Source organism: Pteronotus mesoamericanus, unplaced genomic scaffold (assembly GCF_021234165.1).
Source record: "Pteronotus mesoamericanus isolate MK-2021 breed Mesoamerican mustached bat unplaced genomic scaffold, CSHL_Meso_final scaffold_54, whole genome shotgun sequence".
Taxonomy (NCBI): Eukaryota; Metazoa; Chordata; class Mammalia; order Chiroptera; family Mormoopidae; genus Pteronotus; species Pteronotus mesoamericanus.
In genome coordinates, this window is record NW_026555321.1 from 57,876,209 (window position 1) to 57,900,231 (window position 24,023).

Below are 24,023 nucleotides of genomic sequence, written 5' to 3' on the forward strand. Positions count from 1 at the left end.
TTTGCCATATATATTGCTTCCCTTCAGGGTGGGTCGGTAGCACACGTTAGCTTCAGCCAGGGAGATTTTTGTTACGATTATTAGTAATACTGAGTGTATTTTTACTGCATACTCTGACCCTATGTACACGCTCCCGCTTAATTCTCACAGTAGCTGCATAGGGTGGCCGATACTAATGCCCTTATTGTATATGAGGGAAAGAGAGGCTCAGTAAATTAAGGTCACACTGGTAGCAAAAGGCCGGGACTAAACACCAAGTGGTCTGCCTCCAAACCCCTGCCCTGACCATTCCGCTTTCAGAATTCTCAAGCACACGTAAGCCACCAGCTGTCGACCACTGACAACACTGACTCCCGAACCGCCCCAGGAGCGCGCCTCAGCACGCAGGCGCTTTCCGGCTCCGGGTCAGAGCGCTAGGCGGGCGCTAGGACAGCGGCGGGGAGCGTGCGCGCGGTGACGTGCCAGGCGCCATGTTGGAGGGCTGGTGGTAGCGGCTCGGGGAGGTGCTCATTCTCTCGGTCTCGCTCTCTCGCTCGCTTTCCCCGGCTCCCTTCGGTTCCCCCCTCCCCCTGGTCGCTTGTGGGCCGGAGTGTGTGCGAGGGAGGGGGAGGGTGCTAGGGGTGGGGAAAAGCGTTCCGGTGCCCGGAGACCCGCGGAGGGAGGCGGAGGCTGCGAGGGACTCCGGGAAGCCATGGACGTCGAGAGGCTGCAGGAGGCGCTGAAAGGTGGGGGTAGCTGCCCGCTCTCCCTTCCTCCTCACCCTCCGCGGCCCTCTCTCCTCTCCCTTCCGGGCGGGTGGCTCCGAGGGCCGAGACTGGGCGCGGGGGCAGAAGTGCTTCCCCGGCTCCCATCCCCCTCCCGCCTCCCTGGAGGTGGGAGTCTTTTGAGTAGCTACCCCCTCCCGCACTGGGCTTTGTGTCCGCCGCCGCGTCTAGAATGGGGGAGGGGAGCCAGGAAGCTCTCGCCGGGGCCCCATCCCCTGTCACACCTCTTGGGGACTGGCCTTGCGCCAGCAGGCTTCTTCCAGGCCTGCTCGGTTTTCTGTCTGGCCCCTCTGCAAGGTAGACGTTGGGTTACAGGAAAAAGTGAAAGGTTTGGGGAGGGGGAGGGGCGGCAGAACAACTTTAAATTTGTATCTCTGGAATGCTCCTCCAGACCTGGAGTTATCATTCCACCCTAATCCTAAAGTGATCGCTTTCCAAGCGACAGGCTTGAGTAGTTTTCAAACAGAATAGCGTGATTTCAGCCTTTTGAGAATTATGTTTTAACATCCAGAATCATTTGGGGACTGCTACATGAAACGGGTAGTGTTTCTTAAAACGCAGGTTTATGAACTCGACTTAAATAAATCCAGTGGGGCCTCGGACGTTAATTCTAATCTGATTTTCAGATGAAGCTGAGGCTGGTGTTCCCCGGACCACACTTTGAGTAACCTTGAATTGAGGATGGTTTGTGAAGGGAGTGCCCTCTTTAGGAGTATTCGTGTTAACTACTGTGAAGAGAATAACACGTGGAAGTATATAACTTGGAGAGTTGAGTTTGAGAGGCTTAATTTTTTTTTCTTGTTCTTACTGTAAGGGAGAACTGGTAGTAAAATTTGTTTTTAGAGGGCATTGGAAATGGTTGGTGGACTTACGAGAAATTCTGATTAACTTTTGTTTCTTCCCTTATCTAGATTTTGAGAAGAGGGGGAAAAAGGAAGTTTGTCCGGTCCTGGATCAGTTTCTTTGTCACGTAGCCAAGACTGGAGAAACAATGTGAGTCGAAAACATGTATTCGTAGCTATAGATCTATACACCATGCAGAATTGCTTGGGAAAGGGAAAACGTATTTCAGAAGAACTGAATAATCTGTGTAAAGTCTCAGTCATTTAAAGCAGTACATATGAATGGTTCGCAATGAATTTTTAAAAATTTTTGAAACTTTTTTTTTTTTTGGGTACATTTGGAACTTACCAGCCTGAAAGAGCCAGAGAAAGGAAGAACACCTATTCAGTTTATGACCCTTTTTGGGGTGTAACAGGCTTATTTCTAGGATTTCGTGGCTTTCATTCTATTTCAGATTCTTTTGTTGGTAGTAGTTTCTCATAATGGTCCTATATCCAACCTTTGATGTCATATTTATATATGTGGGTGTTTAAGATGTCACTTCTGTATGTTCTCTTAAGAACTCAGGGTGATTATATAACCAATTCCAGATACTACAGTTTTGACAGTCCTGTAAACCTTCTAGGATAGCTAACTTGGTACATCTGCTCAGCATTTTATTAGGCTTGTTTCCAAATGTTTTAAATCTGAAACTTACAGTATGAATTCCATTGCAGTGTTGTGTAAATAATTTGGGTAGCAGACGTTCTTTTCACAATCCGCCAAAGTTAAGTACCTAGAGAGCAGTACAACTTAGGTGACTTTCTTGTAGTCTTGTAAGAAGTGGAATTTTTCTGGGCTCCCCTACTTCTTCCTTGTTTTAAAATTTCTTTCTGAGGTCTACTGTGAGAATGTAAAGTTGAACAAGTGATACATACTTTCTTTGATTTTATTCAAAAATAAAATGCTCGTTTCTCACAAGATATGCTTGTGGTTGTAGTGTAGCCTTAACTAGCCTAATTTTAGAAAGAAAAAAAAACCCCTCTTTGCTTTAGTGGTCATGTTGATAAGTTGAACCTCCTTAGTGCTTTATTAAAATTACCAGTCAACTTAAGACTGTGACTGTGATGTGTTGCTCAATTTTATGTTTATTTATTTAAAAAATGGAACCATTTTGGGGGGGAAATAATTATAGTCTCTTAGAGCATTTGATTTTTAAAAATTGATTCAAAGTATCTAACTGGTGTTCATACAGGTTAGCTTAAAAATGATTACATGCCAACTTTCAAAAATAATCTAAATCATAATTGCTTAGATTGCCACTATTTCTTTCAAATTGCTGGTTGATCCAATTTATCCCTTTCTACAATAACAGGAGGAAAAGCATTTTACTTGCAGAGTCAACACAAGATTATATCAAAGTATTTGGAGATACGTATATTAAAAACCTCCTCCATTTATTCCTCTTGTCAGGTCTGTACAAACTGCCTTCACTTTTTAATAAAATACATTGGCTGTAAATGTATAGTGGACAGTTTCTAAAAGAAAGCTTTTCAGTATCCTGACTGGATCAGCCAGTGGCTAGGGAAATTTAACCTGATGTTTCTGGACAATTATTTTGTCCTTCCAGAGGTCTTTAAGAGTCTCTGCCACTCCATTAGGTGTTTGTACGTTTACTGAGAGCATTTTGTATTAAAATGATCGGTGGTGGTAGGTTGTCTTTTGAGTGTGGAAAATATGTTAAAGTAGTTTATCATTCAAGCACCTGATGTTTATGCATTTAGCTTTTGTTACTGGGTTTTTTTTTTGTTGTTTTTTAATCAACATGGGCATGCCTTAACTTTGATACTGAAATTTGCAGTTTCTGGCTAAACTGAGCTTTGTGTAACTTTTAAGGTTATAATAAGAGAGTGAAAAATCTAAAGAACAGCAAGTCAGATCCCTGATGTTTGAGGATGGATGAGTTGCTTAAGATAAGAATTCCATGGTTGTGTTTTTATTTTCATCAGTAGGGTGAATCATTAACAGCAGAAATATTAGAAACTTTATGGATGAAAATCAGTGACAGCTAGGCTATTTATTCATTAAAAAAATTGATTTGACCTTTTTGTTTTTAGCTTTAGAGAGAGTTTATAATTATAAGAATGGGTTCTCACTGAGGAGGAAGTTGGTAGAAAATTAAAGAGCTTTGGAACAATTTTCCTTCCTAGTCTGTTAAAAAACTACCTGTAAACATCTAATGTCCGAAGTTGGGGAAGATGCCAAAACATGGGGCACCAAAATGAAGAGGGAGATTTTTTTTTTTTTAAACTACTTGTAACAACACCCAAATTGTTTTGGACCACTTCAGAAAAATTATTTTCATGTTGAAAAGGTTACTTGCCCTGAATATGGGACACCTTGAGCAACACTTTTCGGAACGTTGTGGTCTCTAACTTTTTAACATTATGTGCTGAATATAAACCGAATAATATAAACCGAAACATGAGGTGGGTTTTTAATCATAGATTTAAATAATTTGGTGGGTTTTAGTTACAATTTTTCTTTTTGATCGTCAGATTATCTCATCTTTGGCCAGTGAGAGCCTCTTCCAATTGATTCTAGAGACTTTTAACTTAGATCTAGCAGTCTTTGATAGCATCCTTATCTCTGGCATGAGAATATGTTCTAAGTTCATTTCCTCCCTCAAACCTGAAATCAGCCATTTCTGAAGAAGCCCTGTCTTCTCTTAGTGGGAAATGTAATTTAAAGTCTGTAATCTGGGTGCTAGAGATGCTTATTATTATTGAGTTGGTCATTGTTTCTAGCCTCTTTAGTGGACAAAACTGGATAAAATACTTCCTCATCCATACTGATAGTTCCAATTCAGAATCACAACTGTAGGTTTGTTTTTTTCTAACTTTCCACTTCAAAAATCCTAATTCTCAGGGACACAGTAGTGTTAGGATATCCCATAAATACTGACTATATCTAACACTACACACCACTGATATAACTACTAAGATTGTTAAAATTTTTTTTTTACATGTATTCTACCAATTTCTAGCCACCATTATTTAAAAAATAAGTTGTATCTACATATTTGAGCATGTAGCTCTCTTAATCATCATTTACTCTTGGTTGTATGGCGCTCATGTGACACCACTAGTCCTTAGGTCTCTGTCTCTAGTCAGTTTGGTGGTCTGAAGATCATTCTTTAGGAGATTCATTAGGCAGGGCTCTTGGGAACAATATTTATGGAGTTCTTTTGTTAACATTTTGTGCCCTTTGCCCTTGAAGGTCAATTTGAAAATAAAGTCATTGTTTCACATTTTTTGCCATTGAGTAGCTTAAGTAAGTTCCATTGTTTTCCCCAACTTAAAAAGTTACTGTCAAAATTTGATGATAACCTGTTTTTCCTTACTTTATAAACTACCCACTCTTTGCCTATATTCCCAAAGGATTTTTTCTTTTTCTTTAAAGTGTAGTAACTTTTCTAAACTGTATCTTAGCATTTGGGATTTTGAGTCAGTGTATTTAGGATGCGGCATGCTTTTTCAGTATGTATTTTCAAGTTTTTCAGGTTTTTTTTTTTTAAATTTCAGGGAAATGATTTTTTTACTCAACATAATTATCTTGAGATTGATCCAGTGTTGTTTCAGGTATCAACAGTTCCCTCCTTTTTTATTTCTGAGTATTGGTTTTATGAAAATACTACATTTTTTAAAATATATTTGCCTGTTGATGGATATTTGGGTTGTTACAGTTTTTTATTTATTAAAAAAGCTGCTGTGAACAATTGTGTACAAATCTTTGTATGGACACATGCATTCTTCACTTTTAGATAAAAACCCAGAAGTGGAATCATTGAATTATATGGTAGATGTATGTTTATTTCCTAAAAAACTGCCAGACTTTCCCAGAATGATTGTACCAGTTTGCATTTCCATTGGCATTATGGGAGTTGAGTTCAGTTTTGCCACATCCTTTCCAGCACTTAGTATGGTGAGTCTTTTTCACCTTAGCCATCCTAGCAAGGACTTACTGCATAGTGGTTTTATTTTATAGTCCCCTAATGACTAATGATGTTGAACTTTTATTAGCTATTTGTATGTCTTTGTTGGTAAATCTTTGCCCATTTTAAAACAAGGTTATTCTCTGATTAGGTTTTAGAGTTCTTTATATATTAAGTCTTATCTTACATATGATTTGGTACCACTGTGTGGCTTGTCGTTTCATTCTCAACAGTGTCTTTCAAAATGAAAATTTTAATTCCATTTTAATTTTTAAAAATTTTCTCCTTTGAAAGACTCTTATGGTATTATCTGCTGTGTGTATTTGCTCGTGTGTACTTTCTAGTTTAGTCTTATTTCTTGATGTAATTTTTTCCTTTAAAAATTTTTTTATTGATTTGAGGGGGGGGAGAGAGGGGGAGGGAGGTGGGGGAGGGGCAAGGAGAGAAACGTGGATTTGTTGTTGCAACCATTGGTTGCTTCTTGTATGTGCCCTAACTGGAGATTGAACTTGCAACGTTTGTATTTTGGGATGATGCTCTTAAATCAACTGATCTAGACAGGGCCAGTAATTTTTTTCTTTTATTTCAAATTCTTTACTGAATTTTATTGCTTCATTTTCAGAGTTATTCTAATTCTGACTTGTATCATTTCCTCTCAATGTCTTTAACTCATTTTTGAGATAGTGTCACACAGTTGTGATCTGATTTTGGACAAGTTGAAATTCTAGCTTCCTTTTGTTTGTCTGTAAGGCTGTTATTCTGCTCCTTATTCTCCTTTTTTCTTATAACTTCATATTGGAATTGACCTTGATAGGTTATTGTTGTGTTTTTATGTGAAATTAGTTTTCCTGAACTTTGAGGAGGAGGCATGTTTCCAAGTACCTTTTCAAACTTAATTAACAGAGCTCTTTCATTGTTTTTGTAAAGTGTTTTAAGAACATGGCAGTTTGCTTACTGAAATTTCCAGGCTTTCTTCTCTACTTTTACTTTCATTTGCACCTTGTCTTTCCTTTATCTTTATTTTTCCCTTTCTCACTGTGGGGTCATCTCTGGATGGGGAGTCTGGTGGGTCACTTTCAAGCTTATGGGAGCGAAATGACTTCTCCCTGTCAGCTCTCCCTGCAGGTCCCTTGTATTTATTCGCTGCTGGAGTAGGCAGAGCCCATCTTGCTTTCCGCTGCTGTTCCCAAATTGACTTGGATGGTAGCAAGTGAATACCTATTGGTTATTATGAGGTTTTCCTATTTATTTCTAGGCTCTTCAGGTACACCATGACTTTTCTCTGCTTTCCCTTTCACAGGTCTTGATGATGTACAGGTCATGTGACTGTCATTTGTTCCTTACCCATTTATTTTTGCGGGTTTGTGAAACTACCTTGTCAATTTTTTTTGTAAATGGTTAATTGGCTTTTGGCTTTGTTCTTTCTCATTATGCTGTCTTTTAAGAACTATTTAGGAAAACTTTTTAAGGTAGATGCTTGTAAGTTAGTTTCTTAATCTATAAAAAGTATCTTAAAGTATGCATATGTAAATATATGGAAAACTTAGCAAATGCTTAGTAAACAGTAACTGCTCAATAAATATTAGTTGTTATTGTGTTGGTAATGCTTATGTTGAGTCTGCTTTTATTCTCCCTACACTTTTAAAGTTTTTTGTTCACCAATTTTGACATGTAAGAAAATAAAAGTTAGGTTTCTTAAAAGTAGTTATCAACAGCTAAGACCTACATTATTGTAGATAAAATTTCCTTAAGCCCACGAAGCTGTTAGATCCTTCTTCTGTTGGTTTCTTAAGGGAGGGGAATTTTGTTTTGTCTAACATAGTATTTATTGAACATTTGAACATCGTTTAGTCTCATATAACACCGTCATGATTTTTGTCATCCTGTAACATCTGTATAATTGTATAATTATTCACATAGTACTCTTCTTTAGGTTGGCTAACATTTATTTTCAATTTTTTTAAAATGGAAAAAGATTATAGATAGAAGTCAAACCATCATTTTACCCCTCCCCAGAGGTATAATCACTTAATTTTTTTCTCCTTAATCTTGTGAGAAATAAGATCTGAAACTTAATTTGTTGCATTAGTCATATCCACCTAAGTTACTTTAAAATTTTTAGTACTGAAATAAATAATTAATATGAATTATCCATGTGTCACCTAAAGTCCTCACATGTACCATCAAAATGGTACACAAAGGAAGCACAGATTTTCAGTAAATATTGGTAAAATGGATGCCCTTTGGGGCCTAAATATTCTAGTAACTGCATTGATTAACATAAGAGCATGAAGAAAACTAGTTATTTTCCTTTCTTACATCACATCATGCCACAGATGTGATATGTATACTACACAGATTCTACTTAACGATGCACTGGAAGCTAGAAAAAATGTCAACATTGTTTTCTGACTAGAGTTAACGGCAGATCTCAGTCTCTTTGATGCCCAGGTGGATTTATGTTTTCTATGTTCAGTCCAGATTTTTGCTAGTAGTTGGGTAGTCCCCTATTTTCATAAGATTTTGCACGTGGTAATGTCATTCTTGGAAGGAGCATAGCTCGAGTTCTGAATTTAGGCAACCTTTATGTGTGAATTAGGGCAAATTATTTGTGAGTTTGTTTCCTCACTAGAAAAATAGGGTTTATACCATATAGGTGCCTCAGCTATTGTGAGGACTTTAATAAATGAAAGTATATAGCTATAGATACTAAAACTTGGGAGGGAACAAAAATTAGAACTGTCTATTGGGCATAAATGGAATGAGTTTGGCTCAAGAAACAAGTCTACGATACTTAATCTTATAGAAAAAATACTGATTTGAGAGTCATGATAGCGCAAGGCAGACCTGGGTTTGAATTCCCAACTCTACCACTTAGCTACCTTGTGACTATAGTTGACTTTTCTGTGCCTTAATTTTTCTCATTTTTTTTTTAAAGAATATAGGTAATAAAGTATATCTATGTCAAGGACTGCTGTGGTGATTTGATGGGTTAATACATATAAAGGGCTTAATACAGTGACTGACATAATGAGTGACTCCCCCCGCCCCTGTAGAAGCTACTATGTATATCTCTTTTAGTCTCCATTATTTAAATACTTAAGCTGCTATTGGCCACAGTTCCCTCAAATACTAAATGTGTCACTTGTAATAGATGAACTTCAACATTCTTTTCAGCTTGAAAAGCCTATAGGAATCTCTGTGTTTAGCATTAGTGACCTGGGGGTGGTATTACAGCAATAGTGATTAAGGGTGCAGAATGGGGCATGATGAGAGTGATTGATGTTAATTAAAAATGAAAGGTGTTGAAAATAGTTGAGTGTTGCATAGGTGAATGGTTTGGAGGCAAGTAAAAAGTTGTGTATACTTAGACAGGAAAGATGGGTCAGTGTTACCACTGAACTCAGTAGAAGTCACAAGAGAGGTTCCTTTAATGCCTGTTACCTCTGTGTAGATGTGTGGTTTTGTTTGTTGGGTTTTTTTTATATTTACCTTTTTTTTTTTTTACTTTTTACAGTATATTTTATTGATTATGCTATTACAGTTGTCCCAGTTTTTCCCCCTTTGCCACCCTCTGTTTGGAACCCCCCTTTCCTCCGGCGATTCCCCTACTTAGTTCATGTCCATGGGTCGTTCATACAAGTTCCTTGGCTGCTTCATTGCTTATACTGTTCCCTTTTTTTTTTTTTTTTTTTTTTTTAGATTTTTTGTTTTTATTTTTTGAGTGAGGGGAAGGGAGGGAGAAAGACAGGGGGAGAAATATCAGTGTGTGGTTCCCTCTCTTGCACCCCCAGCTGGGAACCTGGCCTGCAGCCTAGGCATGTGCCCTGACTGGGCATTGAACCCTGTTACCCTTTGGCTCATAGGCCGGCGCTCAATCCACTGAGCCACACCAGCCAGGGCTCATTGCCTATACTGTTCTTAACATCCTCTTGTCTATTCAGTACCTACCCAATTATGCTTCTAAGTCCCTATATCTTTTCCCCTTCTCCCCTTCCCACCTTGCAGCTGATAACCCTCCAACTGATCTCCGTATTTATGATTCTGTTCCTTGTCTAGGTTTTGCTTAGTTTGTTTTTGCTTTTGAGTTTGTTTTTTAGGTTCAGTTGATAGTTGTAAGTTTGTTGTCATTTTAATGTTCATGGTTTTGATCTTTTTCTTAAATAAGCTCCTTTAACATTTTACGTAATAAGGGCTTGGTGATGATGAACTCCTTTAGCTTTACCTTGTCTGGGATGCACTTTATCTGTCTTTCAATTCCAAATGATAGCTTTGATGGAGAGAATAATCTTGGTTGTAGGTCCTTTGCTTTTCATCACTTTGTGTACTTCTTGTTAGTCCCTTCTTGCCTGCAAAGGTTCTCTTGAGAAATCAGCTCATGGTCTTATGGAAACTTCTTTGTAGATACTCTTGGCCTTTCTCTTGCTGGTTTTAAGATTCTCTCTTTATCTTTAACCTTTGGTATTTTAATCATGATGTGTCTTGGTGGGGACCTCTTTCAGTACAACTTATTTGGGATTCTCTGTGCTCCCTGAACTTCCTGGAAGTCTTTATTTCCTTCGCAAAATTAGGGAAGTTTTCTTTCATTATTTTTTCAAATAAGTTTTCAACTTCTTGCTCTTCTCCTTCTCCTTCTGTAGTACTTATGATTCGGATGTTGGCCCTTTTGGAGGTGTCCCAGAGTCTTCCCAAACTCTTGCGCTTTTTTTTTTTTTTTTTTGAATTCTTGTTTCTTCATTTTGTTCTAGTTGAATATTTCTTATGTTCTAAGTCGTTGGTTTGAATCCCAGCTTCCTTCCCATCACTGTTGGTTTCTTGGGGATTTTTCTTTATTCCTCTTAGTATAGCTTTCTTCCTTTAATGCTTGTGCAGTATTCAGTGAGATCTTTGAGGATTCTGTTGTTCAGCATCGCTTAGTTCTTTTTCTGGGGTGCTGTTCTGTTCCTTCATGTGGGCCATATTTTTTTGTCTCCTCATTTTGGCAGCCTCCCTGTGTCTGTGTACTAGGTAGAGCTGCTTTGATTTTCTGTCTTAGTGCACCTTTTAAGTTGTATGGGTTGGATACTTGGGTATTTGCCTTGGTGGGGCAGCCTCCTTCCTGCTTTGTGGCTCTGTGTGTGGGGATGGGTTGAAGAGGGGGCAATGCTGCTGCTGCTGGCTGACTTCTAGGGGCTTCCCTGGCACTCGTGCCGTTTCCAGTCACTTCACCCACTTCCCATAATGGACTGGTGCCCCTCCAGCTGCTGTACTGATTGTTGTTCCCCCAGTGGATGGATTTGCTTATGTTCTGCTTCTCCTGAGAAACTGGCAGTTTCCACCACTCCAGCCCCTGGGTTTACAGCCAGAAGTTATGAGGCTTTATTTTCCCTTGTGCTGGAATCCTGGGCTGCATGGTCCCCAGCCTGGGATCTCTCACTCACAAGGTGCCCCCCGATTTTTATCCACCACACATGAACGTGGGACCACCTCTTCCACTCACCGCCATTCTCTTGCTGCCCCTAGCTCGCAGCTGCCACATCCCGCCCTCTTTGCCCTGACTTACCGTCTCCACCTCTGCTGCCCATCTGGATGGATATAGCTTCTTTAAATCCTTGGTGGTTGTATTTCCTTACAGTTCTGGGTGTTTTTCTGGGTCATTTTCTGGCAGTTCTAGGTATTTTTTGTTTTTAAGTTAGTTGTGTTCGTTCTTATGGTTGTGCAGTGAAGCCAAGCATGTCTACCTATGCCTCCATCTCGGCCAGAAGCTACATGTGTAGTGTTTATCTACATCCAGAGATTCTCTTTGTGCCTGTGATGAATGTATGAGTTCATAATGCTCATAGACTGTTTTGGAAGCCTGTCAAAATCTTCCCGTTGCCTCAAGATATGTCAATAGTAAGAAGGTAAGGAATTTATGGTCCAGAATTTACTATAGTTTCCCTCTGTTTTGTAGAATGAAGATCATTTGCCTTTTTCATGTGGGAATTTATTTTTGGGCTGAGTGAGTGTGTATATCTCTTTGTTTACCTAAATCAAGAGTCGCTATTAATAAAAGCAAGAAACTTTAATCAATGACTAAAACATAGAGTCTAGAAAATCGAAGAGGAGAATATTGGCTGTTACTTCATTTAATAATATGCCTATGAAAGCATACTGTAAAAATACCTGATGATCTTCATTTTTATTGGGCCGTCAGATATGTTCAGTTGCTTGTCTCTGCTCATTCTGGTTTCACTCACAGGAGTCTGCCTGGTTTGGCACTGCTTGTATGGAATTTGCCTTATAAAAAAAGGCACTACCCACCTGCAAAAGCTATTGCTACCAAATACAGCTACTTTGTTGGAAATTTGTAGTCATACAGAATAATAGTAATAGTGCTCTCAGTGCTTTTTAAAAATGTGCCATTTATGTGGTAGTGCAAATAGGGTGGTTTATCAGCCTGGCTTTGTGCGGAGGAAAAAAAGCTTTATTGAGGGAATCTATGGTAGAGAGAAGACACACTTGGAGCTGTATATGTCAGGATATATCTGTTCTTACAATCATCTTGACACTAGCTCAGGAAACAGTCTTGGTTAAAATTCTAGTTTTATTATAGCCATTTGAATGTCTATGCTAGAACTAGTTAGTTACTGCCTAAGCCCTCTTTTTCTCAACTCTTCAACTGACAATGTGGATAACAATATTTATTTCACAGTTTTTGTGAAATAGGTTGTTCACAAATTGTATTCTTTGCTTTGTTTATACATTGTGGTAGGAAAAATAATTATTAGTAGTAAAAATAACATCTAATACTTTTTTGATGGTTAAGAAGTTTCATAGTTTTCTGAAACGAAATTCCTTTTTTGAAAAGTGTTTTATTGGTTATGCTATTACAGTTGTGCCATTTTTTCCTCCCCTTTATTCCCCTTGGCCCTGCCCACCGCCCCCCTTTAGTTCATGTCCATGGGTCGTACATGTAAGTTCTTTGGCTTCTCCATTTTCTATACTGTTCTTAACCTCTCCCTATTTTGTACATACCATTTATATTTCTTATTCCCTGTACTTTTCCCCCGTTCTCCCTCTGCTCCCTTCCCTCCCCACTGATAACCCTCCATGTGATCTCCATTTCTGTGATCCTGTCCCTGTTCTAGTTGTTTGCTTAGTTTGGTTTTGTTTTTAGGTCCTGTCGTTGATAGCTGTGAGTTTGTTGTCATTTTCCTGTTCATAGTGTGATCATCTTCTTAGATAATTCCCTTTAACATTTCATATAATACAGGCTTGGTGATGATGAACTCCTTTAACTTGACCTTATCTGGGAAGCACTTTATCTGCCCTTCCATTCTAAATGGTAGCTTTGCGGAATAGAGTAATCTAGGTTGTAGGTCCTTGCCATTCATGATCTAGAAGGCTTTATGACTTCTCATGACTTCTTTCCAGCCCCTTCTTGCCTGCAGATATTCTTTTGGGAAATCAGCTGATAGTCCTACGGGAACTCCTTTATAGGTAACTGTTGTCTTTTGCTACTTTTAAGATTCTCTCCTTATCTTTAATCTTGGGTAATTTAATTATGATGTGTCTTGGTGTGTTCTTCCTTGGGTCCCGTTTCTCTGAGCTCCCTGGACTTCCTGAAAGTAATATTTCCTTTGCCAGATTGGGGAAGTTCTCCTTCATTATCCTTTCAAATAAGTTTTCAATTTCTTGCTCTTCCTTTTCTCATTCTGGCACACCTACGATTTGGATGTTTGAATGTTTAAAGTTGTCCCAGAAGTTTCTAAGCCTCTTCTCATTTTTTTCAATTCTTGTTTCTTCATTCTGTTCCAGTTGAATGTGTATTTCTTCCTTCTACTCAAAATCATTGATTTGAGTCCCAGTTTCCTTCCCTTAACTCTTGGTTCCCTGTATATTTTTCTTTATTTCACTTTGCATTGCCTTCACTTCTTCCTCTATTTTGCAACCATATTCAGCCATTTCTGTGACCATCCTGATTACTACTGTTTTGAACTGTGCACCTGCTAGGTTGGCTATCTCTTTGTTGCTTAGTTTTTTTTCTGGGGCTTTGATCTGTTCTTTCATTTGAGCCATATTTTTTTGTCTCAGCGCACCTGTTATGTTGGAAGGAGCCAACCCTTAAGTATTTGCCAGAGTAGGGCAACACAGGATGCTGTGTTTTTGTGCTGATGTTGGGGAGGGGTCCGAGAGGGAGCAGTGCTGCTTACTTGGCTCTCAGCAGGCTGTCAGTCACTTCCCCTGCTACCCACAACCATATTGGGCCCTTCTGTTGCTGATTCCCAAGTGGGTGGGTTTGGGTACGTTCTAGGACCCTGTGGATCTCTCCAGCGAACTCTCCTGTGAGGCTGGGGGTTTCTCTTGCTGCCTCACCGCCCACAAGTTTTTATAGGTAGGGTTTTGTGGCTTTCTTTTCCCCATGCTAGAACCCTGGGTTGCGCAGTTTGTCTTGTTCCCCAGTCGTTCCTCTGGATTTATGTGTACGCAAATGTGGGACTGCCAGCCACCTTCTCACCCACCTGGTCTTCCATCTGCCACCTTGCCATGTTCTCTCACCCTGGCTGCCCATCTCCACCCCTCCTACCAGTCTGGATGAGTGTTTCTCGTTTAACTCCTTGGTTGTCTGACTTCATACAATTCAATTTTCTGGCAGTTTTGTTTATTTTTGTTGTTAAATTTGTTGTCCTCCTTTTGGTTGTGCGAGAAGGGAAAGTGTATCTACCTACGCCGCCATCTTGGCTGGAAGTCCTGAAATGAAATTCTAATGATGAAAATAGATTGATACAGTGATCTCTTAACACTTTCTAAATCTCATCAAGCTTTTTAATATTTAAGAATGAGCTAGCTACTTATTTTGGTTGCCAAAACTTTGCTTCATCTGTTTTATTTTTTTCGTTGCTATAACTGGATCTAACTTAGACATTCTCAAACATGCAGTATATTGTACTATCTCTTTCTGTCTCCCTACGATTTGTCGAGGCACACCGTATAGGGGGCTTGGACCTCAAGTATTTTTAACCCTTTTAAAATTTTCTTTTCCTAATATTATTTCTTGTTTGTACTGCTTGTGAAATTGTGATTTCTTTTTCAGGGACTAGGGTTTTCACACAGGAACTTCCGTTTTGGATTATCATTCCTTTTTCTTCCTAAAAGGCTGGCATTTAATGGACTTTTACTTTGTGCCAGATACTATTAGATGTTTCACAGGCTGTCCTATTTTAACCTTTCTATTTTCTGAAGTAGGTGTACCTTCTTTTTAAAAATAAGGGTACTAAGGCTTATATAGCTAAATTTGTCTAGTCTTGAGTGACAGCTAGTGAGTGACAGAATTGGGATTTAAACTCAGGTATTCTGACTTCAGATCCTTTCAAAACCACTATTAGAATTTGAAGATAGGTTTTTAGTAGGAACCTATTATCAGTGTTATTTCTGTAATTTCTAAGACTGTCATATAGCTTAGACTTACTTCATGTACCTGTTCATCCCTCCACATGGCACACCATAATATGACCTTCTAAGCACCGACACTTTAGAAGTTTCCTGGGACAAGGGGTAAAGGCAAGTACAGTTTGGTTGGGTGTGGTGGTTTATAATTTAAGAAAAACTATTAGGAGATATTTACTGAAAGAGTAAATAAGGAAGGTGATTGATGTACCCTTAATATTTATGATTTTGTCTATTTTCCAGTGACATCAAAGGCTGAAAAAGCTTGGTAATTTTAATTTTGCAGTAACATTAATTAGAGGCATATAGGAGAGGAGACTGATGTATGTATTTCAGATAAAAGTGTGTGAACCTAGCTTTCTCTTTAATGTATGCATCTTTTTCTCAGTCAACCAAAAATCTTAATTGGCTAATAATCCCATTTACAGGTGGTGAAACTGGACAAAATGTATGCTATATAAAAATTTGAAATTGGAGAGATGTAAGAGGTCTCAGAAATGCATTTGTAATTTTTGCATTCGTATTATGTATCTGTGGGAGGAGGTTGAGGTAGCTTTTTGTTAACAATGGAGTATTTTTCTTCAAACTTGTATTATTAAAGTGTATTTGATGATTTTGGAGATTGTTTTAATCTGGTCTTATTTTAGGGTTGTGGTCCATGGTGTCTTCCTGGTGACTTTTGAGATTGTAGCTATTTTTCCCCTAAAGTAGTTCTTTAACTGGAGGCTGGTCTACCTTTTCTAGGGCCTTTGCATACTGGAGTATTTCTGCAAGGAGTAACCTTGAATGTGGGTAGAATGTGGCCTAGTTTCCTTTTCCCGGCCAAGAGTTATTTTTGGTGAACTCCGGGTTTTCCTGTTCATAGGCTGTTGGAAGACAACTTGTCGTTCTCTTTCTTGTGTATAGATGTTGATACCTCTGTCATCTTGTCCTAACTGTTCATATTAGAGTTTGTAGGAGTGATATCTTGTTACCCTGTCATTCAGTTTTCTTACAAATACTGTCCTTGACATTTGATTTTGCTACCTTAGCTGTTCTAGGATAGACAGTAATCAGTGCCATAGACAGGATATGGTCACTTTTAATAAACTTATTTTTTGACAAAAGGTAAGTTTTAAAAATTTGTTTTAAAACTTTCATTCTTTCAATTTTTTAAGTGTCTCTGAAATATGAAGTATTTCATATATGTACTTTCTCTACTTATATCTCCACTTTGATTTGGGAGAAGTTTGGTAAGAATGACTTTATTTTCAGTATTTTTGTCTCCTTGTCTCTCATAAGCATTTTCTTTTTAGTTTTATTGATAAATAATTGGCAGCCCTCACTGTATCATCCTGAAGGTGTACAGCAAGATGGTTTGATTTACATATGCTGTGAAATGCTTATGTAACATTCATCATCTCATACTGATTGAATAAAAAGAAAAGAAAAAAATTCTTGTGGTGAGGGTTCTTGGGATCTGTTTCCTTAACTTTCTTATATGTCATACAGGAGCATTAAGTATAATCATCATGTTGTACATTACATCTTGAATACATTTATAACTGGAAGTTTGTATTTGACCACCTTTCTCTAGTTCCCCCCTCTTCCCACTCCTTGCATTTTGAGTTTAAAGCATCACATGAATTACATAAATATTAATATGCCCATAATGTGAAAAACTTATGAACAAAGATTATGAGATCAGTACTATTTTATATAAGCCTGTCTTATTTAAAACAGTTTGTATTATTAAAATGCGCACAGGGAGAAAGAAAAAAATCAAACTCTGTTTTTTGTGTACGCTTATAGAATGTTCCTCTGCATACATAAGTATAGATATGTTCTTTTTTGAGAAAAACACAATATCAGACTTCTGCAGTTGTCCTTTTATTACTTGCTGTATCTGGATGTCTCTTTTTAACCAAAACAAAAAATTACTACATTGTTTATATGGGTGCATAGTATTTCATTGGGTACACTGATTTATTTAGCTTTCACATCCTTTATTTTGTTTATAGTTACAAATAATTCAAGCAATGCTTAAATGAGCATACTTACATTGGCACAATTTCAAGTATAGGATTTATTCCTTTAAGTTTATGTGCATGACGATGTTGAGAGGTATTGCTGGTTGGCCTCCAAAAATGTTTTTTTCAGCGTATACTTATACCAACAGTATAGGAGGTCTACCCGAAAAAAGTCCAGCAGTTGTTAATATAACAAGAACAGTTTGCATTCCATTGATGTAAGCTGGCAGCCAAGGAAAGTGGACTGGAATATACATGTGTGAACAATGATGACTTCGCTGTGCTAGTCAGTGGGGGCAGTAGACACTTTTGAGTGAGCATGTGTACTGTGTGGCTGTCACATTCAAAATGGCTGAGCAACGAAAGCAACAAATCTGCAATCAGATTTTGTGTTAAGCTTGTGCATTCCTCCATGGAAACTATTGGTATGATTCAGAAAGCCTCAGCTATGGGCATCTGGTGATTGGCAGCTTCATCACAACAACACACCCACTCAGGCATCATCACATCTTGTGCAGTTTTTTGGCAAAACGTAAAAGCACCCAGGTGACCCAGCCCCCCTACAGCCCAGACCTGGCACCTTGTAACTTGTGGCTTTTCCAAAACCAAAATCACCTTTGATAGGAAAGAGATATCCAACTGTTGATGAGATTTAGGAAAATATGACGAGGCAGCTGATGGCGATTGGGAGAACCATATGAGGTCCCAAGGTGTCTCCTTTGAAGGGGACTGAGGCATTATTGTCACGTGTACAATGTTTCTTGTATCTTTAATAAGTGTGTATATTTTTCATAGTACACGGCTGGATACTTTCTGGACAGACCTCATATTAAAGCCACATCTTACCGGTGTCAGCACTGAGCTTTCTTAGGCTTTTCGATCTGAAAATCTGATAGATGAAAAATGGTATCCCATTTTAATTTGCTTTCCTCATTTATTAAACTGGGACTTGTTCATTTTTCAGTGTTTTGCTATATTTTTACTGATAAAAAATAATAAAGTAGCCTGAGAAAATATCTTCTAAATAAGTTAGGCTTCTCTTGTCTTAGGAACAACTTAAGTTTAAAACAGTCTGAAGCTAGTTTAAAAAGGATGGTCATGACTATGTAGCAGTGGATGGTTTTTCTTTGTTTTGTTTTGTGTATGATGAATTTTTATTTTTTTGTTGTGCAGTTACAGTTGTCCCCATTTTCCTCCTGTTACTCTCCACCGACCTGGACACCCCCACCACCCACATTCAATCCTCCCCCCACCCCGTTGTGTTTGTCCATAGGTCCAGACATGTTCCTTGACTTGACCCTTTCCCCTAATATGGATCTCCCCTCCCCCATCCTCCATGGTTCCTGTCAGTCTGTTCTTTATTTCCATGTCTCTGGTTCTCTTTTGCTTGCTTGCTTCTTTTGTTGATTTAGTTTCCCTTATAAGTGAGCTCATGTGGTATTTGTCTTTCACCAACTGGCTTATTTCACTTAGCATAATGCTCTCCAGTTCCATCCATGCTGGTGTGAAGGGTAGGAGTTCCTTCTTCCTTTCTCCTGTGTAGTCCATTATATAAATGTACCACAGTTTTTTGATCCACTCGTTTACTGATGGGCACTTAGGTTGTTTCCAGGACTTGGCTATTATCAGTTTCGCTGCTGTGACCGTTGAGGTTCAGAGGTTCTTTTGGATTGGTGTTTCCGGATTCTTGGAATACAGACCTGGCAGTGGAATTGCCAAGTCAAAGGGCAGTTCAGTTTTTAGTATTTTGAGGGAATTCCGTACTGTTTTCCACAGTGATTGCACTAGTCTGCATTCCCGCCAGCACTGTACTATACTAGGGTGTCCATTCCTCCACAGCCTCACCAGCACTTGCTGTTTGTTGATTTGTTTATGATAGCCACTCTTAATGGTGTGAAGTAGAATCTTATTGTGGTTTTAATTTGCATCTCTCTGATGGCTGGTGATGCTGAGCATCGTTTCATATGTCTCTGGGCCGTCTCTGTGTCCTCCTTGGAGAAGTGTCTCTTCAGTTCCTTTACCCATTTTTTAATTGGATTCTTTGTCTTTCTGGAGTGAAGTTGTGTGAGTTCTTTATATATATTTTGGAGATCAAACCCTTGTCTGAAGTATCATTGGCAAATACATTTTCCCATACAGTTGGTTCCTTTTTCATTTGCTGATGTTTTCTTTAGCTGTGCGAGTACTTTTTAATTTGGTGAAGTCCCATTTGTTTATTCATCCCTTTATGTCCCTTTCTCTAGGGGACATAACGATGAAAATATTGCTGTGTGGAATATCTTAGTTTCCTACCTATTTTCTCCTAGGACTTCTATGGACAACTTATATTGACGGTTTTTATCCATCTTCAATTTATTTTTGTGTATGGTGTAAGCTGATGGTTGAGTTTTATTTATTTGCATGTAGCTGTCCAGATCTCCCAACACCATTTAGTGAAGAGGCTATCTTTACTCCATTGTATGCCCCCTTTGTGGAGTATTAATTGAGTATAGAGACATGGGCTTATTTCTAGGCTCTCTATTCTATTCCATTGATCTATGTGTCTGTTCTTGTGCCAGTACGAGATTGTTTGATTACAGTGGCGTTGTTTGATATTGGTTATTGTGATCCTTCCTACTTTGTTGTTCTTTCTCAAAATCGCTGCAGCTATTCGGGGTCGTTTATGGTTCTATGTGAACTTTTGAACTTGAATATATAGATTTCTATATCTGTGAAATATGTCATTGGTATTTTAATAGGGGTTGCGTTAAATCTATAAATTGCTTTGGGTAGTACGGACATTTTGATGATGTTAATTTTTCCAGTCCATGAACATGATATATGTTTCCATTTATTTGTGTCTTCCTTTTTTTCCTCCTTTGGTATGGTGTAGTTTTCTGAGTACAGGTCTTTTACCTCCGTGGTTAAATTTATTCCTAGATACTTTATTTTTCTTGCTGTTATAGAAGAAATGAGATTTTTCCCCCTGATTCTGCTTCTGATATTTCATTGTTGATGTACAAAAATGCCTTTGATTTCTAATATTGACTTTGTATCCCTGTTTTGCCAAATTAACTTATTAGGTCAAGTAACTTTTTGGTGGGAGTCTGTAGGTTTTTCTGTGTATGCTATCATGTCATCTGCAAATGATGGCAGTTTTACTTCCTCCTTTCCAATTTGGATGCCTACTGTGAAGCCATCCAGTACAGAGCTTTTGTGTGCAGGGCAGGTTTTGATTACTGCTTCAATTTCACTAGCTGTTACTAGTCTGTTCAGGCTTTCTGCTGCTTCTTGATTCAGTTTTGGAAGATTATGTTTCTAGAAATTTGTCCATTTTCAAATGGTCAAATGAAAACCCAGGTTTTCAAATTTCTTGTCATACAGTTCATAGTAATATCTTACAATTATTTGTATTTTTGTGGTATCAGTTGTAATTTCTCCTCATTCATTTCTGATTTATTTGGGTCATCTCTTTTTTCTTGATGAGTCTGGTCTTGTTGATTTTATCTTTTAGAAAAACTAGCTCCTGGATTCGTTGATCCTTTGAATTGTTCTTTTAGTCTCTACAACATTCAGTTCTGCTCTGATCTTGATTAATTCCTTCCCTCTACTCTCTCTGGGTTTTCTTTGTTGTTGTTGTTGTTCTCCAGTTTTTGTAGCTGTAGGGTTAGGTTGTTTCTTTGAAGTGTTTCTACATTTTTTTAGGTAGGCCTGTATTGCTATGAACTTTTATCTGAGGATTGCCTTCGCTCTGTGCCATAGGTTTTGGGTTGTTGTGTATTTATTTTCATTTGTTTCCAGAAACTATTTGTTCCTTGATCTCATTATTAACCCATTTGTTGTTTAATAGCATGCTATTCAATATCTCTGAATTTGAATATTTCTGAGTTTTTTCCTTGAAGTTGGTTTCTAATTTCCAGCCCTTGTGGTCCAAGAAAATGCTTGACAGGATTTCAGTTTTCTTGGATTTGTTGAGGCTTGTTTTGTGTCCTGTCATGTGGTCTCCCTTTGAAAGTGTTCACGTGCATTCGAAAAGAATGCATTTTGCTGCTTTGGGATGAAAGGTTCTACATATATCAGTTAAGTCGGTTTGATCTAGTGTGTCATTCGGTGCAGCTATAACCTTGTTGATACTTTGTTTGGAAGTATCCATTGTTGACAGTGGGGTGTTCAGATCCCTTGCTGTAAGTGTGTTGCTTTCTGTACCTTTCTTGAAGTCCTCCAGGATTTTACTCATGTATTTGGGTGCTTCTGTGTTGGGTGTATATATGTTTACAATGTTTACAATGTCATCTTGATGAATTCTTTCCTTGAGTATTATGAAGTGTCCTGGGTCTCTTTTTATGCTCTTTGTTTTGAAATCTATTTTGTGTGATGACATATTGCTATTGCAGCTTTTTTCTTTTTCTTCTGCCCATTTGCTTGAAAAAATTTTTTCCAACCCTCTGCTTTCAGTCTGTGTAGGCCTTTGTTCTGAGGTGGTCTCCTGTAGACAGCATAAGTGGGTCATTTTTTCTTTTCCATTCAGCTACCCTATATCTTTTTATTGGATCCTTTTACCCATTTACATTTAATGTTACTACTGATCGGTACTTATTTATTCCCATTTTTTGTTTTGTACCTGTCTTCCTCTCTATACCTTTTTCTTCCTAAAGCAGTCCCTTTAGCGAGTCTTGAAATGCTGGTTTTGTGGAGTTGCGTTCTTTAAACCTTCCTTTGTCTGGGTAAGTCCGGATTTTGCCTTCCATTTTAAATGGTAGCTTTCCTGGGTAGAATAGTCTTGGTTGCAGCCCTTTGCTTTTCATTACTTTTAATATTTCTTGCCATTCCCTTCTGGCATGTAGTGTTTCTGTTGAGAAATAAGCTGCCAGCTTTAACGGAGCTCTCTTGTATGTTACTTCCTGTTTCTCCATTGCTGCCTTTAAAATTCTTTCTTTGTCTTTAGTATTTGGCATTTTAATTATGATTTGTCTTGGAGTAGGCCTCTTTGGGTTCATCATGATCGGGACTTCTGTGCTTCCAAAATTTGTGTGGTTTTTCCCTTTTCCAAATTAGGGAATTTTTCTGTCATTTTTTTCAAACAGGTTTTTTGTCCCTTGCTGCTTTTGTTGTTCTGGTATTCCTGTGATGTGGATGTTGTTATGTTCCGTGTTGTCCTGAAGTTCCCTTAAACTGTCCTTATAGTTTTTTAGTCTTTTTTCATTTTGCTGCTCTGTCTGTGTATTTCATCCTACCTTGTCTTACAGCTCGTTTATTTGATCCTCTGCTTCTTCCAGCCTGCTTGTAATTCCTTCTAGGTTGTGTTTTGTTTTTTAATTTCAGATATTGTTCATTTCTTCCTAGTTCTTGTTTATAGTTCCTGTTTTCTTTTTCATGTTGTGGTAATTCTCACTAAGTTCCTTGTAGTTGTCCCTTAGTGTCTCGAGCATCCTTATCGCCATTTTTTTGTTTTCTGTCTGAGAAATTGCTTTCCTTAGTCATTTAGCTCTTTTACTGGGGATTTTAATAGTCCTTTAGATTGGGGGTTCTTACTTTGTTTCCGCTTTTTAGGCCACAGTTCTTGTTTCTGTGTCTCAGGATGCACTCCTCTGCCTACCTGTCGTCGTGTGGTGTACTTCTTAGGTGGTGTAGTCTCATTGATCTTGTCTGGATGCTCTAGGGTTGCCTTTATTCAGTTTGTGTGGGTTCTGTTTTACTTGGGCATTACTAGCTGGCTTAGAGGTAGTCAGACCTCCTGCCTGGTGTTGTATGCTTTTGAATTGGTGTGGTTAACAAGACTGTATTGACAGAAAACCAAACCCATGCTGGCAAAGAACCCCACCACCACATCAGCAATATCAATCACAATTGAGCAAAGATTAATAAAAGTGACAAGAGGTTAAGAAATTTATGATAGCACACAGAGAATAAGAGATGTCTAAAGAGGGGGAAATCTCTTTGAGTGGGAACAGGGAGAATTGGTAAGAGTTGGGATAGAACCGAGGAGAAGAAAGGGAGACGACAAAATTTAGAACGTAAGTAAAACATGGGAAATGGGAACAATGAGTTAAGAAAAGGGAAGAGTATACTATAAGGTTTGAAGTAAAATTGAAAAGATACAGGACCAGGGGGAACAAAATTGCAGGAAAACCACAGGAGGGTCGATAGCAACTACAGTTGAATAAAGTTTAACAATGGTGGAATGGGAATAAGAATATGGTAGAAAAGAGAAAAGTGAATATGAGATGTCTACCATAAAGAAAAATGATTTTGAGAGGAATTGGGAAGCAAACTAATAAGAGTGAGGAGTAAGCCCAGGTTTAGAGAGGGGATAAAAAAAGAAAAAGAAATGAAATGAAATCCCTCACTCACTGATCAGGGGCAGGGGAAAGGCATAATAGAGTGAGATGGGGAGTATATTCTGTGGGACTTAAAGTACAAACAAATAGTGAACAAATAGGAGTTCCTTTGGAGAAGCACAGCAATAACTGGTATTTTGCCCAATTATCCACTGTATATCAGTGGTGAAAAAGAAGACAGACTCTCATGAGATAGGAAAATTAACGTGAGCTGACTTAAGAAAGAAGAGTGCTTACATGAGGTTCGATGGAGGAGAATAGTGAGTTTAAGGAGAAGGTAAAGTTTACAATAACAGTAATAAAGCTCAGGAAGATGATGAAATAAATGGTTTAAGCCCAGGGAGGGGTGCTGTGTAGGATTTTGAATAACAGTAATATGGTAAATAATATAGTCTGAATAAAAAGAATAAAAAGTAGAAGATGAAGAGCAGTGAGTTACTTGGAATACAAGTGAAGTGAAAGAAGAAGATTTAAAATGCAACATGAAAGGGGGAAAATCAAACAAAAAAATGAAGAGAAAAAACATTCACAGTCTGATGAAGAACAAGGTGGAATTAGTCTCAGCTCTTGGTGTTCACCTTCTGCCTTCTTTCTGGATCTTTTTCTGGTTTTCTCTCAACTCCAGGTCTTTCTTTCTTTCGAAAGAAAAGGAGGGGAGGAAAAAGCTCCTGGTTTGCTGTTAAGCCTGCCCAGCCAGTTTTGCGGTTCT

At 38.3% G+C, this 24,023-nt stretch overlaps 1 protein-coding gene across 3 annotated transcripts in view; it reads left to right on the forward strand.

Annotated features, from left to right (window-relative positions):
- Positions 1–463: 463 nt before the first annotated feature.
- Positions 464–24,023, forward strand: part of PPP4R2 (protein phosphatase 4 regulatory subunit 2) — a 51,612-nt gene continuing 28,052 nt past the window's right edge. For 2 of the 3 annotated variants that reach the window (XM_054595509.1, XM_054595511.1), the window contains exons 1-2: positions 464–725; positions 1,676–1,757. In XM_054595509.1, coding sequence (XP_054451484.1) covers positions 692–725; positions 1,676–1,757 — 116 coding nt within the window. In that variant the 5' untranslated portion in view covers positions 464–691. Of the gene's footprint in view, positions 726–1,675; positions 1,758–24,023 lie in introns of those variants that run through there. The other variant, XM_054595510.1, reaches the window with a different exon arrangement.